This window comes from Nannospalax galili, unplaced genomic scaffold (assembly GCF_000622305.1).
Source record: "Nannospalax galili isolate Female #2095 unplaced genomic scaffold, S.galili_v1.0 scaffold346, whole genome shotgun sequence".
NCBI lineage: Eukaryota > Metazoa > Chordata > Mammalia > Rodentia > Spalacidae > Nannospalax > Nannospalax galili.
The window spans coordinates 2,986,724-3,007,235 of NW_008357637.1; the positions used below are offsets into that span (position 1 = coordinate 2,986,724).

At 38.9% G+C, this 20,512-nt stretch overlaps 1 protein-coding gene across 3 annotated transcripts in view; it reads left to right on the plus strand.

The window, feature by feature from the left end:
- The window catches only part of Map3k20 (mitogen-activated protein kinase kinase kinase 20), a 172,132-nt gene that overhangs the window by 58,272 nt on the left and 93,348 nt on the right, over nt 1–20,512 (plus strand). For all 3 annotated transcript variants that reach the window (XM_008855275.2, XM_008855276.3, XM_017794913.2), the window contains exon 3: nt 20,075–20,162. In XM_008855275.2, the coding sequence (XP_008853497.1) occupies nt 20,075–20,162 (88 nt within the window). The remainder of the gene's footprint in view (nt 1–20,074; nt 20,163–20,512) is intronic.

Genomic DNA, 20,512 nt, shown 5'->3' on the forward strand with positions numbered 1-20,512 from the left:
CAACAGACACCAGAAAGTACAGAACATTATAAGGGAATACTTTAAAAACCTATATGCTACTAAATTTGAAAACCTAAAAGAAATGGACAGATTTCTAAAGGCATGGGAACCACCAAAACTAAACCAAGAAGAGATTAACAGCTTAAACAGACCCATAACACAAAAAGAAATTGAAACAGTAATACAAAACCTCTCGACTAAAAAAAGCCCAGGACCAGATGGATTTACAGAATTCTATCAGACATTTAAAGAAGATCTGCATCCAATACTACTTCATTTATTAAAAAACATATATATGGAGGGAGTACTTCCAAATTCCTTCTATGAAGCCAGCATGACTCTAATCCCAAAGCCAGGTAAAGATACAATCAAAAAAGAAAACTATAGACCCATATCCTTAATGAACATAGATGCAAAAATTCTCAACAAGATACTTGCAAACCTCCTACAGACACACATTAAAAAGATCATTCATCATGATACAATGAATTTTAAAAATAGATGGACCACCTCCCAGAATAGGTTATCTGGGTAATGGGTTAGCATGCGAAGTGCCTTGCAGTACTGGTGGCTAAGGAGCAAGACACCAGTGAATGTGAGAGAAGGCAGATCAGCGTGCCCTTCATTGTTTGGGGGAGTGTGAGATGTGGTGACTCCAGGAAACTTTGGATGTTTCCTCAGGGCTCAAATGAGCATCCTGTGATCAGTAATTCAACTTCTGGGTATTTACCCAAGTGGAATGAAAATGTAGCTCCCCAAAGACCTATATAGAATAGTCATGGCAGTATTATTCAAAATAGCCAGATAGCAAATATTATCAACAGCAAAATTGATAAACAATATTGATAAAACTGAATACTAATCAGCAGTAAGAAGAATTCACTATTAATACATGTGACTCCAGAGATGAATCTCAAACTCTGAAAAAAAGCCGGATAAGAAAGGTTACACAAAATATGAGTCTGAAAATGCAATACCAAACTATGATGATAAAAAGCAGGGCAGAACCCACCAGAGTGGGCATTAGTGGGAAGATATGTGGAAAGGTGGAAATGGTCTGTATTTTATTTGGGGCAATGTTGGGCTGTGTGTTTTTATCAAAACTATTTAAGGTCTGTGTGTAAATTTTCCCTCAATTAAACAAGATCTGGATGTGGGGCATGTGTTAGCAGTCACAGCACTTCAGAGGCTGAAGAGGGAGATGGAGACATTGAGGGTGACCATAGACTGTATAGTGAGATCCTGTCTCCAGAATCAGTCAATGACTCAGTCAATAAATAGACTTTCTTAAAAAGAAAGAGAAAATAAAAGAAAACAAACAAAACAAAAGAACCATCCTGTCAGGCTGGTGCCTTTAGAGGGCTTCTCCAAAGGCACCAGTTAGTACCTAAGTGTGGTGTGTGCATATGTTCATTTATATATGTAATACTGAATTGGAACTGTAGTATAATGTAATACCATACATTCATCCATTTAAAGGGCACAATTAAATGATTTTTAACTTTTTTATTTATTTAATAACCACATGATTAGAAGAAGCATTTCATTACAGCTTTAACATATTCAATAACAATTTCCAAGGCAAAGATACATCTCTTTCAAAAGTGGCTGTAAGTTTTTAGGTTCGCAGTTGCATTAATATAGTTACACAATATTGAACTCAGTATAAACCCTATAAGACATAAAATTGAATGAGTTTTTAACCTTTAAAAAAGATCTCCATTTCATTTAAAAATGTTTCCTACAGAAAGACTCATTTTTTTTTTCCTGAGTCTATGTTACTTCACTTAGTATAACAGTTTCTATATCCATTTATTTACCTTCAAATTTCATTATTTCATTGTCCTAGTTTGTTTCTCCATTGCTGTGACAAAACACTCTGACAACTACAACTTGGGGAAGAAAGGGTTTACTCAGCTTACATCTCCCAGGTCACAGCTCATCAGGGAACCCAAGGTAGGGACTCGGCAGGAACCTGGAGGCAGGAGCTAGAGCACAGGCCATGGAGGATCACTGCTTACTGGCTTGCTCCCCTGGCTCCTACTCAGCCTGCTTTCTTGTGTAACACAGGCCCAGACTCATTTTTTAAAAAAATTATTTATTTTTTTTATTTTTATGTGTATTTGTGTATTGCCTGCATGTAGGTAAGTGCACCTGTGTTGTCCAATGCCTGTGGACCAACTGAGGCTCTTCCAGACTTTATACTAAGAGTGCAGGCTAGCTTAGATAGAAAAATAGATATCTTGGAAGACCTCAATGTAATCCTTACTAGTGGGTCTAAAGAAAAATGCCTTAAAATAGATGATCAAATGAGGTCCCTAAAACAACAGGACCCCCAATTCTAAGGGCCACTGTTGATTACCATACTCTCTGCCTTGATTGGACCCACACAGAGCCAGTCTGGGTGGAACAGTGGCCATTACTCAGGGCAGGATCTACCACCTGGATTTATAAATTGGAATTATGACCAGCTTTTTGGTCAGGGTAATTTCTCCACAGGAATTCAGCAAGCTGCAATTCCAGCTGGTTGTATAGAGCAGGTTCGCTTATGTGCTCTGCAAGCTTGGGACCGCTTAACACCATTGTCCCATGGGGCTGGAGAGAGCTGGCTAGAGGAATTCTGCCTGACTCCAAAGCTTTGGTGGAGATCCCTGGAACCTTGGGGATTTTTCTCTAACAGTGTTCAGATAGAAAAGTTGAGAAGTGACTGTTTCCAAAGTGACGTTTCTGGAATAAAATTCCAGGGGATCACAGTGGCTCCCAGTCACAAGACCTGCCCGCAATTTTGAGAGGCTGGCGGCCACCCCTAATGGTCCTTACTTGGCCAATGCGTTACCAGTTTTGATATTAAAAGATGTTTAGACCGAGGTCTTTTCGTCCACACCTGAACAGGCAGTCGGGGTCCTCCTAGGAGATCAGAGAGACCTTTAGTTAACACCAGGGGGTAGCCCTGGCCAGGAAACCTCAGTTGTCTCTCTGGTCCTAGTGGTCCCTGCGAGGATTTCTAGACCGGAAAAGAAAGGAAGAAATTTTAGAAGAGAGGAAGAGATTAGATTTACCCTCCTGAGTGGGAGGGATACTCACAGATTCCTAGCATTTCTGTGGGCACCAGCTCCTAGCTGGCACGAGGTTCAGAGGCTAAGCTTCCACGTTGTGAGAGGTCCCACGAGGTTCTGGGGGGTCCCACGTTGTGAGAGGGTCCCACGAGGTTCAGGGGAGCCCCACATTGTGGCACCAGATATGGGGAGACTGCGCTCTCTCTGGGCACAGGGTGCGCTCACTCCCTGTGGATCCGCAGACTGCTCTGGGAAGCGGCGGCTCCGGGAGCGGCGGGTGCCCTGCAGGCTTTCCCAGTGGCTCGCCCGTGTCTCTGGAGCTGGCAACAGCTGGTGGCTGTCGCAACTTCTCTGGTGCTGAGAGCTTACTCTGCTACTGGAGCATTGTCCAGCCGGGTCTCTATTTCACATGTGTACCCTTCCTCAGGATGCGAGGCCGCTGAGCCATGCAGGGAAGGAGTACGGAGACGGCGAAAGCTAGTGTCCGTGGGTCGGTAATGGAGAGTGCTGCCCTCCAGGGGGGATCAGATCGCAGGTACACAAGACTCAAGGCTCGGCTCAGTCTGTGCTTACAGCTTTATTCTCTCTGGGACCCAATCTCTGGGATCCAGTCTCTGACCCAATCTCCCAACACCTACTCAGCCTGCTTTCTTGTGTAACACAGGCCCAGACTCATTTTTTTTTATTTATTTTTTTTATTTTTATGTGTATTTGTGTATTGCCTGCATGTAGGTAAGTGCATCCGTGTTGTCCAATGCCTGTGGAGGTCAGAAGAGGCTGTTGGATCCCCTGGGACTGGAGTTATGGACAGTTGTTAGTTGCCATGTGGGTGCTGGGATTCAAATCCAGGTCTTTTGCAAGAACAACCAGTGTTCTTAACCGCTGAGCCATCTCTCCAGCCCGAAAGACTTATTTTTAATGCTAGTAGCATTAAACGCTTAGATGTTTGCACGTATGTCTCTAATCTCTATGTATCTGATTATTACTAGTCACAGTTGGTTATACTTGGATCCTTGGCATCTGAGTGTGGCTATGAAGTCATCAGGTAGATATCAATGGTAATGTTTTACCTATGCAGTCATCACCAGAGTTACTTCTAGAATACTTTCATCACCCCCAATAGAAACCCAAACCTATCAGAAGTCATTTTCCCCAGGTACTCCTCTGTGCTCCTGCCAGGCAGCAACCAATCAACTATCATTTTCTACAGATTTACCTACTCTGGAAATTTCATATAAATAGAATTATATAGTAATTGCTCTTTTGTGACTGCCTTCTTTCCCTGGGCATATCTTCAGGGTTCATACATGGTTAGCACCTATCTCATTCCTTTTCATTGCCAAATAATATTTTGTTGTGTTGATATACCACATTTTATTTAATCATACATAGTTGATAGACATTTGGGTTGGTTCTAATTTTTTCTTACTATGATTAATCCTAACATGAACATTTGCATATTAGTTTTTGCGTGAACATGTATTTTCAGTTGACGAGTATATATTTGGGAGTGAAATTGCTGAATCCCATAGTAACCCTATGTTTAATTCAGTAACTGTCAAACTGTTTTCCAAAGTAGCTGTACAATTTTACATTTCTATCAGAAAGTTGGGAGGGTTTTAATTCTCCACACATTTGTCAACACTCTTGTCTTTGTCATTGCAGCCATCCTGGTGGGTGGCTGTCTCCTTCTGGTCCTGCTCTGTTTCTCTGATGGATAATTATGCCGAGCATCTTGTGCTTCTGACCATGTGTGTATCTTGCATGAAGAACTATTTGGGTTCCTTGTTTTTAATTGGGTTATTTATTCTTTTAAAAATATTTTAGTTATTTTTATTTTATGTGTATAGTGTATTGCCCGCATGTGTGTAAGTTCACCCACGTTGTGCAATACCACAGAGGTCAGAAGAGGGTGTCGGATTCCTCTGGAACTGGAATTAAGGACAGTTCTTGGCTACCATGTGGATGCTGGGAATCGAACCCAGGGTCCTCTGCAAGAGCAGTCAGTGTTCTTAACTATTGAGCCATCTCTCCAGCCCCGGGTTATTTATTCTTTTATTGCTGAGTTATAAAAGCTTTTGTGTATTCAAGGTGCAAATCCGTTACCAGATATGTAATCTGTGTATATTCATACCCTGTCTGTGGGTTCCTTTTTTAAAATTTTTGTTATTTTTATTTTATGTGTATGAGTGTAATGCCTGCATGTATGTAAGTGTACCTGTGTCATGCAGTGCCTGTGGAGGTCAGAAGAGAGTGTCAGATTCCCCTGGAACTGGAGTTACGAATGATTATTAGCTACCATGTGGGTGCTGGGAATTAAACCCAGGACCTCTGCAAGAGCAGCCAGTGCTCTTAACTGCTGAACCATCTCTCCAGCCCTGTGGGTTCCTTTTCTGCTGGCCTGATTGTATCTACTTGAGCACAGCACTTTTAAGTTTGGGGAAGTCCAGTTTATCTTTCCTTTTGTTATTCATAATTTTGATGTTATACTTAAGAAGGCCTTGCCTCACTCAAGATCATAAAAATTTATTCCTAAATTTTCTTCAGAAAGTTTTATAGTTTTAGGTCATACCTTTATGTTTGTGATCCATTTTAAGTTAATTTTTGTGTCTGTTTGATGAAGAAGTCCAGCCCTTTCCTTTTTGTATGTGAGCAGTAACTTCAAAAGAGTTTTGGGATGTGAAATTTTTGTTTGGAGATATTGCTCCCCAAAATAGAACAGAGTGAAGCAGCACATCTGCCCCAGAATATGCTGCTTTTAATTTTAACTCAAGGTTTTCTAGCAATTTGTAATTCTGACTGATGTTCTGTACATCTGAGTTCAGTTCTGTACATTTTTTTGAAAATTTTCTCTGTTCACTATAGCTACAGTTTCTAGCAGCTAACATTTATTGAGTAAAATATATGCTTACATGGAGTTCCCATGTGAGTTTAGTGTAGCTGTTTTAAGTTGGTATTGGTTTTCTTATTCCCATAGAAAGAGCAAACTTAATGATGTCAAAGACCTGCGAGACCACACACTGTAAGCGTGATGGAGTGCAGGCTCAGTTCCAGAACATCCTAACTCCAGAGAGCTGGGCTGCAGTAGAATTGGCCACAGAATGGCTCCCTGGACTAAGGGGCTTTGAGTCCTGGCTACATATTAGACTCACCTGGGGAGCCTCTTGAGATGCCTGGTCCCCAACTCTTGCCAATTAAATCAGATTGAAGTTAGAATACTAGCACTGAAGAGACTTTAGGTCATTCAGTCTGTCCTTTTAACCTAAGTATCAGAGCCAAGACAAAGAAGGCGGGTCTCTTGATCCTGATTGTAGAGTTCTTTCCATCCTCCAGTTAGATAAATGGGTTAGAGTATTTTACTGTGCTCAAAGTCCTCGATATATGTGTAATTTGCACAGGGAGTTTGTTTATTCACAAATAATATTGTAAAAATGTATGGGTGTGGCATCTGGATGATTCTGATAGTTTGTACTCACATTTCATTGCTCTGAGACCAAATTGCCTAGTTCAAATTTGGGCCTTACTTAACCTCTTTGCTCCTTAGTTTCTAGGAGATAAAGTGGAGTTAATAAGGGTACTTCATTGTTTAAAGGAGTCAATGCATATAAAGCAATGGCTTAGTGCTGATGCATAGGAAATGCATCATAAATTATAGCTACTGTGGTATATGATTAAGAATGAACTTAGCTTACAACTTCTGAAACTCACTAGTTACAAGATTCATAGATTGCAAAAGAATTATTGTAATGAAACTATACGGTTTGTTTCCTGTGTATTAGACATTATGTACCTTTCTGTAGGCTCTTAGCAGAATCTATATATTCTCCCGCTCCATAGCACACCATCTTACCTCTGGGCTCACTGTTGGGCCATCACATCCCAACTCATTTTGGCAGCATCTTGCTATGTGTTTTGTGTCTCAGATTACCTGAATGTTGCTCTGATGGAGGTTGGTATGTTACATCAGTTTATCATCCAGTTATATTTGTTTATATGCACAACAGTCCTTGTCTCTTGAGAGCCATACACAGTCAATAAGCAGTATTACAGGAAATCTTGAATCATGGCTATGTGCTAAAAACACACCCATGAGTCTTGGATTGCTTTCTAGATGTAGGCAGCAAACTTGGATTTAGCCTTCCTGGCAAGCAACTTGAAAAGTATAACACAATAGTTTGTTAGAATAATAACTGAAGCAAGGGGATAAAAAAACAAACCAGTTATTCAGGACAATCACAAGCATGCTTTTTAACTGAGACTTATACTTAACTTATTACTTTATATATGAGTGAAGTAAAAAATGCCAGCCTTTTTCTTATAGCCGAGAGGAATATAAAGTCTGTTTTGAAGAGAATTACAGTAAACACATTTCTCCCATCCTCCAGAATCAGGATGGGAAGTGACTATGTTCAGCCTGGAGCTGCCTGACACCTGTCATTTGAATCCTCTTCAGCATGGCAGATGTCTTTGCAAAAACATGGGCAAAGAGCCAAAAGACTGAAATCTGTCAAGCAAAAAGATAAAGAGTTCAAAATTTTAGGTTTAAAAAAGTCAAGATAATGTAGAAATTATCCTTCAGGTATTCTTCAGTTATCTCCACTAGACACAAGTGAAGACCTGGGTTTCAGAGAAAAGGAAGCTGAGGGCTGATGCTGGTCTAAGTGGAGGCAACCTTCTCATCAAACAACTAGGGGAGATTGGATTTGGGTTTTCTTGTTTGAGTTTATGGTTTTATTTTGTTTTGTTTTTGCTCTTAAGAATGGAATTAACCTAAGGTGAGGTTGTAGTTGAGGGCTAGGAAGGAAAAAAAGAAGATTTCTAGCCCCTTTTATTGTTAGGATTCTGCTTTCTGATTTTGTTACCATACAAAATAACTGGTTTCATTATGATACTTTCATTCATGTGTATCACTATACTTTGCTCATATTCATTCTCCATTTACCCTCTCTTGACCCTCCTAGATCTCCTTTCTCCCTCCAAAAAAAAAAACCCTTCTGTTTTCTACTTTCATATAGATACACATATAAATATACACCGTATGTGCTTATATCTAGATTCTGAGTATGAGAGAAAACAAGTCATTGAGCCCTCCCTCCGTCTTTTTTGAGAACTCCACCTGCTTCTGCCTCCTGAGTGCTGGGATTAAAGGCGTGAACCATCACACCTGGCTCCCATCCATTACCCTCTCCTGTTCCTCCTCCTCCCCTCTTCCTATACTATACCCCAACCTTCCCCCAAACAGTTCCTCTTCTATTTCCTATCACATAACTTTAAATTTTTTGTTTATTTTTTATGTATATGAGTGTTTTGCCTGCATGTATTTAAGTGCACCATGTGCATGCAGTGCCTACAGAAACCAGAAGAGGTTGTTAGATCCTTTGAGACTGGAGTTACAGGCAGTTCTGAGTAACCATGTGGGTGCTGGGAACCTAGCCTGGTCCTCTGCAAGAGCAGCAAGTGCTCTTAACCTCTGAGCCACCTCTCCAGCCCTCATATATAGATTCTGCGTATGAATCTGATTATTTTTCTTCTGAATTTGGCTTATTTTTACTTAACATAATGCTCTCCAGTTCCATGTATTTCTTTGCAAATTACCTAATTTCATTTTTCTTTGGTTGAAATAAAAACTTTATTGTGTATGTATATGCCACATTATCATCTCTTTGTATGTGTGTTGGGGGGGTATGCATTTACACATGTGTATGGGTGTGGGTGGAGACCAGAGGTCAACCTTTGGTGTTGTTCCTCAGAAGCTATTCACCTTGTTGGTGTTTGTTTTCTGTGGGGGGTTTTGTTTGTGGGTTTTTTATTGTTGTTTTCTGAGTTTTTTTTTTTTTTTCCTATTTTTTATTTTTGAGACATGGTCTCTCACTGGGACCTAGGTTTACCGATTAGACTAGGCTAGCTGGCCAGTGAGCCCTAGAAATATGCCTATCTCTACCTCTGAATGCTGTTATTACAAGCATGCCAGCACACCTGGTTTTTTTACCTGGGTTCTGGGAATCAAACTCATGTCCTGATGCTGTGCTGCAAGCACTTTACTGAATGAGCCATCTTTCTAGCCCCTATTCATTCACCTTTGGATGGGCATCTACTGGCTACATATCTTGACTGTTGTGAGTAGTGCCACAATAAACATGGATGTGCAAATATCTCTGTAGTATGTTGATTTAGAGTCCCTTGACTATATCTCCTTGATGACACGATTGTTCCCTTTTTGGTTTTTCTAAGGCCCTTCCAGACTTCTTTCCATAGTGGCTGCTCTAGTTTCTATCCTCACTGACAGTTTATAATGGTTCCTTTTTCTCTGAAACTTCTCTAGCATTTCTTGGGATTTGTTTTCTTAATAATAGCATTCTGACTGAGGTAAGATGAAATCTCAGTGTAGTTTTTATATACATGTCCCTGATGGCCAGAGACCTTCAGCATTTTTCACATATTTGTCATTTATATTCTTTTTGTATATATGTGTATGTGTGCTTTCAAGTGTGCTTGTATGTGTATGCGCAGTAGCATTGCACATGTGTGGAGGCCAGAGGTGGACATTGAGTGCTTTCCTCAGTCACTTCTTCAGAGAGATCGGGTCTTTCAGTAAATCTGGAGCTCACTAATGTAGCCAGACTGACTGGCAAGCAAGCCCCAGACACACTACCATCTCCACCTTAGCACTGGAGATTACAGGTATGCTCCACTGTGCTTGGCTTTTTATGTGGGGTCTAGGGATCCAAACTCAGGTCCTCATGCTTGTACAACAGGCACTTTACCCAGGAACCATCCCCTAGTCCTTGTATTTCTTCTTTTGAGAACTGTTCAATTAATTTCTCCCTTTGATTAATTGGATGCTTTGAGAGACTTTTTGGTGTTTATTTTTTTGAGTTCTTTATATATTCTAGATATTAATCTCCTGTGAGATAGTTAACAAAGATTTTATTTTATTTTATTGATCTCCCTGTTGTGTAGATGCTTTTTAAACCCATACAACCCCATTTACCAGTTCTTGCTGTTATTTCCTGAGCTATGGAAGTCCTTTTCAGAAAATACTTGCCTCTGCCTACATCTTAAAATGTTTTCCCTATGTTTTCTTTTAGCAGTTTCAGTTTCAGGTCTTACATTAAGGTTTTTGATCCATTTTAAGTTGGTTTTTGTTCAGGGTGAGAGATAAGGATCTAGTTTCATTCTTCTATCTGTAGAAATCCAGTTTTCCCAGCACTCTACTGAAGAGGCTATCTTTTCTCCAGTGTATATTTTGGCATCTTAATAAAACACCGGGTGGCTGTAGTTGAGTGGGTGTATTTCTGATTCCTTTGTTGGTATACATATCTTTTTTTTTCTTTTTTAATATTAGTACCATACTGTTTTCATTACTATGGTTCTTAAGATCCTGTAATTCCAAATTATATATAAGGGTTTTATACTTTTTGTTGTTGTTATTGTTATTGTTGTTTTTCAATGAATAAAATTAAGTCTGGCAGATGTCAAACACATGTTTTTGCCTTTAGTTATTGAGTATGCCAAAAGAGTAAAATCACTGTTAATTTAGCTGAAGTATCCAGATATTCAAGATACTGTCTAATTGGAGTCTAAAAGATGTTAAAGGACTTCTCAGACTATTTTAAAATTAAATTTGCCTAAACTCTTCTAAGTGATTTTGTAGATTTCCATAATAAATGTGGCAAACATTTCTCTTATGGGATGTAAATAATCAAACTCTGTTGCACTGTGGAGTAATATTATAAAGCACTTAGCTAATCAGATTGTGAGAGTTGCTCAAAATTCCTAACCATGTAATTTTTGCATAGAGAGAGAGGATGCCTCATGCTGTGCAATTAACGGGTTTTATTAGCTATAAATGTGGTTGTTGCTGGCTGGCCTGATGTCCCAGTGCCTGGAAAGAATTAGATCTTGCTTTTTGACCTGATCTTGTACAGTCAAATGTCAAAAAGGCATGGAAATGATGTAGCAGGGCCAGCAGGCCAGTTTCTATAAAGGAATCATAGAGAGGTTTTTCTTCAACTTCTGTAACTAGGAGAGGGTTAGCATTTTTTAGGTATCTTATAATGATTAGATGTTCTATAAACTAATGTTTCATCCTGTTCTCAAATTAGGTTTGTAAGTAAAGCAATATAGTTTGGTGATTATAAGCAGGGCTTTGAGATCTGACTACCTGTGTTTTAAAAATCTAGTTTTGCCATTCACTGTGCCCTTAGCAAGATTTAAATTATCTCCTTGCCTAGGTTTCTTCCTCTGTGAAAGGGTGATACTAGACACTAGTTCATGGTTTGCTGTGAAAAAATTTAGACTAAGCACTCACTTCATGAAGTGTTTATTATAATTTTATTTTTATATTTTATTTAGTTTTTTTGTTCTTTTGAGACAGGGTCTTATGTAGTCCAGGATGACCTTGAACTCTCTAAAGCTGAGGATGGCTTTGAACTGATCCTCCTTCTTCCACTTCCTAAGTGCTAGGATCAAAGATGTGTACTGTGAAGCTCAGCTCGATGTATGATTTTATTAGATATTTTAAGAGAGAAAAGACTAGAAATATACATAAAAGAGGCAGAAGTAGGAGACCTGAAATCAAATTTTATTACTGATATTTACTAGGCCCGTGGCAAGTGAGCTAAGCTCATCAAAGACCAGTTTCCTCAACAGTTAAATATAATAAAATATCTTCCTGATGAGAAGTAAGATAGATGCTTTGGAAATATTAAAGTGCTGTGTTTAGGTAAAAATTTAAGTAAACACAGAAAAACACATATAAATATATGAAACTCATTAAATTAAACAGCACATGTCATTGGTATCCATTGATGGAAGAGATGAATTGGCTTGGAAATTTGGATTGACAAATGATAAGCAAATTATAAAGGGGGGACAAAGATGTATGTGAAAGACACTGGGACTGGTGGAACACCTGGCATTTGCTGGGACTATTGTAAATAAGACTGAGTTTCAGAGTTTAACTTCTTCAAAGTTCATGTGTTAGTTAGCTTCCCATTACTGCAACAAACAAGATAAATCCACTTACAAACAGGGAAGGTTAGCTTGGCTCACAGTTTGGGAAGGTTCAGTCTATGTCTGATTGTCTTCATTGCTTGGAATCTGGGGTGCCAGAATATCAGGGCACCAGTGTTTGGTAGAGGAAGCCTATTTACTTTAGGGCTGGTGCAAAAGAAAGAAAAGGGAAGAGGCTAGGATCCTCATTTCCTCCTCAATGCTAAGACTTCCCTACAGGTCCCACCTCTTAAAGAGTTCTACCATCTCCTGCAAAGTGGCCAAAATTATAGTGGAAAGCCAGATATTTTCATGTACTTTGTTCACCCAAAGTTGAGTACAGGTCATTTTAATATGCTTTCTTTTTTGTATTACCACAGTGATACTCAGTTGTGGACCCAAAGAATGTCAGTTTCCTAGTCTATAGCCTTAACTTCCACTGTTTGTTTCATTTGGTTCTTGCCACCTTCCCATTCCAGCAGGTTAGTCTGCTCTTAGTCTTGGTCAATATGTGCTTACCTTGGGAGCACTGTGATGGTTGCAGCCCAGACCAGTCTCCAGGTGGTGAGTCAGCTGCAGCACCACCCCACCCAGGAAAATCATTGAGCAAGCAGACTTCCCAGCTCTGCTGACGAGGCTGATGAAAGCTTGCATGACTCCATGTCAGTTTTTAAGAAGCATGAGAATGACTGGTTTTGTTTTTCTTCTTAGCATCTGTAACCAGTTGCCTTAAAAAAGTCCTTATGATGTCAAACATCATTAGGAATATAGGATGTTCTATTATGGATCCTGAATTGAGTTCATTTAGCCTTTCTTATTTCCCTGAATACCTGAAGAGCACCATTTAAAAGAAAACCTATAGAATTGTGAAGTTTGCTGCTTCCATGTGGCTGTTTATGAATGGGTCTCATTAAGCCCAAACTGAATAAAAAAATATGACCTGTGCGTGACACTCTGATGATTAAACACATGATTGCAACCATACACACACACGCACACGCACATGCACACCCACAAGCCTGCCTTGTAAGTTGTTCTTGTAACACAACATTTCAGAAGTCAAGGAGCTAGTTTTCCATTTTACCATAATGTATAAGTCACTTTTCACTTTTTAAAAAGTTTTATTTTGGGGCTGGAGAGATGGCTCAGCTGTTAAGAGCACTGGCTGCCCTTGCAAAAGACCCTGGTTCAAGTCTCAGCACCCACATGGCAGCTAACAACCATCCATAACTCCAGTTCCAGGGGAATCCAGCGCCCTCTTCTGACCTCCCTGTGCATTGCACTACATGGGTGCACTTACACACATGCAGGCAATATACTCATACATATAAAATAAAAATAATAAATAAAATATTGTAAAAGAAGTTTTATTTTAGGAAAATGCCCTAAGCTATGATACTCTTGGAGTAAAAATGCAGTGAATTAAACCACATTTTTCCAGTTTTGACCCAGTCAAGCCCCTGGGAACTTGATGCATGCAAATCATACACCTCTGTTTCATTCGTCTTCATGAGCAGAGCGTGAGATGGTGAACAGGGAAGGGACAACAGAGTTCTGTCTGCATCTGGCTTTAAAGAAGCAGGCAATTTGACATTATAGAGCTATAAATATTGTCTTAAGCATTATTATTATTATTATTATTATTATTATTATTTCTTTGGTCTTTTTGAGATAGGTCTCCCTGTAGTCCCAGCTGTCCTGGAACTCACTATGTAGACCCAGCTGTCCTTGACCTCACAGAGATCCGCCTGCCTCTGCCTTCCAAGTGCTGGGATTAAAGGCATGTGTCATCACATTCAGCTGCCTTAAGAGTTTTTAAATTTATATTTTCCCCTTGCTTTCATTCTTCTAGTGAGGACAATAGCTGTGGGCTCTGCGGTGATTAAGATAAGTAGTTTTCTATAGGGAGCAGCCCAAGCTTTCTCATCCTCTTATAAGGGGTCTGGATCATTTGTGGTAAACATTCATGCTACCGGCCAAGTGTAGGAAGAGCAGTCTGTGGGAAATACAGCCCCACGACTGAGTGTCAGGACACCGTCACTCAGAAATGGAGCGTGTGGAAAGTGGCCTAAGCCTGGCTCACCAACAGTAAGCTGGTGAACATAAATTTCAAATGTGTCCTCTACTGTGGTTAGATAGGTGGTAGACTGCCATTCTTATGAAATCTAGCCCAAGTTACCCTTCTAAGTAGGTAATTTAGGTGAAAGAAGAGAATGGATACTGACACAAAGTTTATACCCTCCGGCATTTTACTGTTTTTGCCATACTGTTTAAATGCTTCCTAACAGTGTATTAGTTACTTTTCTTGTTGCTGGGACAAAAAAAAAAAACTCACAAAAAACATATAAGGAAGGAAGGGTTCACTGTGGCTCAGAGTTTGAGGGTACAGGCCATCATGGCAGGGAAGGCGCAGAGGCAGAAGCTTACGGCAGTTGATCATATTGCACCTGCACTCAGGAAGGAGAGTAAAGCAGATGCTGCTGCTCATCGTTCTTTGTCCTTTTATGTAGTCCGGAACCACAGCCTATGAACTGGTGTTGCCCACCTTCAGGGTGTGTCTTTCACTTCCGTTAAACCCCTCTGTAAACACTCTTACAAATATACTCAGAGGTGGGTCTCCTGGGAGATTCTGAAGTCAGTTGACAATGAAGATTACAACTAGACTTTCTGTAAGGATTATATAAACACAAACATGCTTGTTTTAGTTTCTTTTTCTGTTGCTGTAATTAACATATTCTGACAAAAACAAGGGAGAAGGGGTTTATTTTGGTTCACAGTTCAAAGTACAGTACATCATAGGCAGGATAGTCAGGGGCCTAGAGCAGCTGTATCCACTGTCAGAAAAAGAGCACCGAATTCCATCTGCTGCTCAGTTCCCTTTCTCATTTATACAGTCCAGGATCATAGGCCGGGAATGGTGCCACCCACAGGTCTTCTGTAATCAAGGTAACTCCTGATAGGTATGCCCAGAGCCCTGTCTCCCAGGGAATTTTAGATTCTGTCAAGTTATCAGTCAACACTAGCCATCACAACACTGAATGTTATCATCATCAAATACTGCTTGTTTATTCATCTTTCAGATATTATTGATGCTCTGCCTTTGAGTGCTGGGATTAAAGGCTTGCACTGCCATACTTGGCTAAAGGAAGAGAATTAAAATATTCAACTTTTCTTAATATTTCTGAATGAAGCAGTCATTTGGAACCTGTGTGCTAGCTGACTTCAGGAAACACCACAAACAGCTAATGACACAGAAACATGTGGGAAGGCTAGAGAAAAAAAATAAATAGACAAAAACATAAACAGCAAAATAAGGATCTCTTCTACAGATTTATTAGCAAACTAAAATTCCTCTGTAAATTTTCCTTTAAAGAAAGATGGTGGGCTGGGGAAGAAGGCTCAGTCAGTAAAGTACTTGCCTTGTAAGCATGAGAACCTTAATTTGATCCCTAGAGTCTGCATAAAGAACTGGGTGTGCTGGTGTGCACTTTTTAGTCCCAGTGCTAGAAGGGTCCTCAGGTTAACTGGCTACTTGTTGAGTCTCAGGCCAATGAGAGACCTTGTCTCAAAAAACAAGGTACATGGCACCTGAGGAATGACATTCAAGGTTGTCTTCTGGCCTTCACACATGCACATGGACAAGCATGAGAGAGGAGGTGAAGAGGAAGGGAGAAAGAAAGTGAGAGGAGGAGTTGGGTATGGTATCACAACTGTAGTCTTACCACTTAGAGTTAAAAGGCTTGGCAGTTTGAGGCTAGCCTGGGCTACATAGTGCCCTTCTCTCAAACTCTTCCTGTCTCCTTAAAACAAAACAGTAAGAAAGATGAAAGGAAGGAGAGAGAGAGAGAGAAGGGCAGAAGGAACTGGCCTCAGCTGGAAACAGTAAGAGCAAACCCATTTTTTCACTGCAGGCATTTTTGTTACAGCAGTTCCTATCAGACATTTTTATGGACAGACTTTTGGCTATTCCATTGATATGTCAGATTGGAGTATCTTAGAGCTTGCATTAAAATTGTGGCAATCTGTCCAAACACTTCACTAAATCGTCAACCTTGAAAGTTACTTATTTCTCTTCTCCAAGGACATGTAGACAGTGCCTTGTTATGACGTCAGGATGATTACTGAATATACATACTGATAATTCATTTCAACAAGACTCTGGAATAGAATTCTTTAAACTTTTTTATTGTAGTAAAATAGCTACACAGCATAAAATTTGCCATTTTAACTATATTTGAGTGTCAGATTCAATGACTTTAATTATATTCAGTTTTTTCCATCTCTCACCATCATCTGTAATGTTTTCAAAAAATTCTTTCACCCTGACAAACAGTAATCATGAAGCAAAGTTTCCCATTCCCTCCCCTTCCCAGTGCCTCTTAGCCTCTTCTCTGCCTACTTCATTTCTGAATGTACCTGTTCAAGGCATTTCAGACAAGTGGAACTGGCAATATTTGTTTCTTTGTGTCTGGCTTATCTCACATAGTGTTTTTCAAGTTTCATCCATGTAAATTTTCCTTTAAAGAAAGGTGACTTTAGAACATGTGTTAGAATTTGACTTATTTTTTGGTTGAAACAATACTGCATTGTATTTCTATGTTTTTTTGTTTTTGTTTATCCACCTGTCAGTGGGTGAACATGTGGGTTCTTTTCCATTTTGGGGTATTGTGGACAATTATGAACACTAGGCACAAGTGTCTATTTGAGTCCCAACAAGTGTTTTGCAAAGTAAGGTGTCGAGTCCTTCATATAGAAAAATTGAGTCTTCTGTATTTCAATTATTGATTAAAATTAGTATTTCAGTGTAACTTAAGAGTACACAAAGATGAAACTAAGAAGTAATTCCTTACAGCTTTTATGTACTTGTAAGCTCAAAATCAACTTTTAAATTAAATAAAAATAAAATTACAAAATCAATACAATTAAAATTAAAAGTTTTCATCAATTATATTTAATGAAAATGGCTTGTGTTAGTTTAATAGTGTAAAAAGTTATAATTTTTGGCTTGATGGACCATTGTTTCATCCTTCATAATATTTCTTTTTAACAATGAACTTAATTTTAAAACAGTCCTTGCTGACTATCCCAGAATCCAACTCTGGAAAACAATAGAAAAGCAACAATTTAATGAAAACACATTTATTGCACATTTACTGGAGTAGTTTCATTACCAGCTGTTGCAAGCAGGTGCCTCACTGTCAGATGCTGCTACAGGGTTCCAGTACTCAACCCACTGCTTCTATTGGTACTTGTTTCAATTGCTAATGACCTCCTATCACTTGACCTTTATTTACTCAGACTGCCTGTTTGTTATTAGTCTATCTCCGTGTAACTAGTACAGCACTCCTACACTGTGTTGTTTTCATGTTGCTGAATCAGATTCTTAATTTTTAAACAAGAGCCTAGAGTCTTATTCCAGAAGTTTCTTTTACTTGTCAATTATTCTTCAAAAGAATGATTGTGTCTTCATCATGAAAAAATTAAACTAAAGCACTAGAATATATTACACTGGTTATTTCTTGCATTTGCATTTGCTTGCCAGTGAGCTATTAAACATGTTTACCAAATCCTAAAAAGACAATTCCTGTCTCAAGGTATCACTTGGCAATGTCTTAGGTGTAAATTGAGAACCAGGTGAAGCACTGAAATGGCCTGTCCTGCTGATGTATAAGGATATTAATGTATAAGGGAGATATAAAGGATTCACAGTAGTCCCATGTTTATTCTTTATTGATAACAAGATGTTTTGATGCTCACAGAACTCACATACCCCAAAGAGTATACCAAAAGATGCTCCTTTCCCGGCTTGACAGGTGCTGGTACAAACATTTGCTCTAGTGCTTTACTCATAAGGAGTCCCAATGCTGTGCTCACAGAGCTGATCTGTCACTTTAAAAGTAGGATATTTCCAAACTTCCCATGCACTCTTTTGTAACAGAGTTCTTTTATTATTTCCTAATGAGAATCAGAATTGCCACAGAGATGAGTAGTTGTTTTGACTAATTCAGGGAGCTGAACTTTGAGGAGGTTGCTTGGTGAACACAGGGCCTCTGCACACAGAAGGCACTTAATGTGTGTTAAGGAATCATTTGGTTAAGCAGTGAAGGCTTTCAACACCTATTTTACTGAATAGAAAAACATTGTCAAATCAACTTTGATAAGTGTCTCATCTAATCAAGATAATTTCCCTTTCTTTCAAGTCCATATTAACCCCATGCCAACCCTCAAGCCTCTATTTTCTACCTAGTTACTAGTCACAGAGTGTGTTTTTTAAAAAATATTTTATTAATTATTTTTATTTTATGTATATCAGTGTATTGTCTGCATGAATGTGAGTGCACCCATGTCATGCAATGCCGCAGAGGTCAGAAGACTTCTAATTCCCCTGGTACTGGAGTTAAGGACGGTTCATAGCCACCATGTGGGTGCTGAAATCAAACCCAGGTCCTCTGCAAGAGCAGTCAGTGCTCTTAAGTGCTGAGCCATCTCTCTAGTCCCAGAGTATGTTTTTAATGAAATCTCAACTCTTACTCTGGAAAAATATAGCAAAATACTATATATCACTAATTCATAGTGTGCAGATTCCCAAAGAGGGAGCTCCTTCTGACCACACCATTGACGTTCTTCTTCATCTCTTCAGCTGTAGAATTAAAAATCTACCTTTTATTGCCAGTAATATGTCTTATACCTAAAATAGTAAACCTTTCCTATATTTAACTTATACTTCATTACATTTAATTTTTTAAATTTTTATTTATTTTTATTTTTTGTGTATGAGTACTTTGCCTGCATGTATGTAAGTGCACCACTTGCATACAATGCTTATGGAGACCAGAAGAGGGTATCAGACCCCTGGAACTGTACATACAGATCATTGTTAGCCACCATGTGGGTGCTAAAAATCAAACCCAGGTCCTCTGCAAGAGCAGCCAGTACTCTTAACTGCTGAACCATCTCTCCAGCCCCTATTTAAATTTTTTGATTAGCCATATTTTGTCTCCATGAAAACAATAAGACTTTTATATATATGATTTATGTAGACAGCACGCTTTTATTGTCTATTAGCAAATATACACTGGCTTTTTTCATTAGCCATATTTTGTCTCCATGAAAGCAATGACTTTAATATATGTGATTTATGTAGACAGTATGCTTTTATTGTCTATTAGCAAATATACACTGGCTTTTTTCATTTTAAAAATTAAGTTTAATAAATGGAACTTATTTTTGCCATGTCACTCTCAGAAGTGGTTTTTTAGTACTAATGTTTTTCAAAGTGTACCAATATGGCCTCCTGTTAGCTCTTCAACTAAGGTCAAGAGTTCACCTTTTATGCTTTCTTAATAGAATAATAATATATCTCAAATGACTCATTGGAGAAACACTATAAATGGGTATAATATAAATAATAGGCTATAAATGAATCTATTCCATTAGTACTTGAATACCTCTAAGTTAATTTTGACTCATTGAGTAGACAATAGTTCAAGCTTGCTGCAACGTCCCCAAAGACATATTAGCAGAAAACCTATATTTGTCTACTAGGAAAGAGCTCTTACCAAAGATGGATATGCTCTCTACCCTCTTCTGTCATTCTCCACTGTCAGCCGCATGGCCCGATTAGTAGCTACCTCTTTTGTTGCCATTTCAACTTGAACATTTCCTTTTTAAATTTTCATGGCTGTTCAATAGAAAAAAAAAATTGGTTTTTTGGGTCTTTTTGAAGCAGGGTCTCCCTGTAGCCCCAGCTGTCCTGGAACTCAACTATGTAGACCAGGCCGGCCTTGAACTCACAGAGATTCGCCTGCCTCTGCCTCACAAGTGCTGAGACTACAGGTGTGCACCACCATGCCCGGCTCAATAGAAAATTTTAACTTGAGCATGCTGCTAAAGACAGTTTTATCAACATCAGTATGCATATATCTTTATAAATGTAAGTGAAAGAATATTGACTATGAATCATATTTACTAAGACTGTTATCAATGTGAAATCTCATGCAGTTTTGTATTTGGTTTTTGTCCAGGCAGAAATACTCAGTGTCCTCAGTCACAGAAACATCATCCAGTTTTATGGAGTAATTCTTGAACCTCCCAACTATGGCATCGTCACAGGTAGGAACTCATTATCTGACTTCTTTCTTTCCCAATTACCTGGCTTTAGATTCCATAATACGCTAAAATGCTTAATATCAGGTTCAGCCGTGAACTGTGTGCTACTGTCAGATGTCACTTTTGTTGCCATAAAGCATTAATAAAACTGATTATATCAATATAATTAAGAATGGTGTTTCCACTTCTACCCATGTTTAATTGTGCTAATTATAACTGTGTAAATGCTATTTAAATGCACTTGCAGCTGCAATACCAATATCTAAAGGTGCTGTTTAGCTAAAATTTCATTTAATTAGTTGAAATGAGAGATGTTTTTTGTAACTCTGTGACCTTTTATAAATTAAGATTTC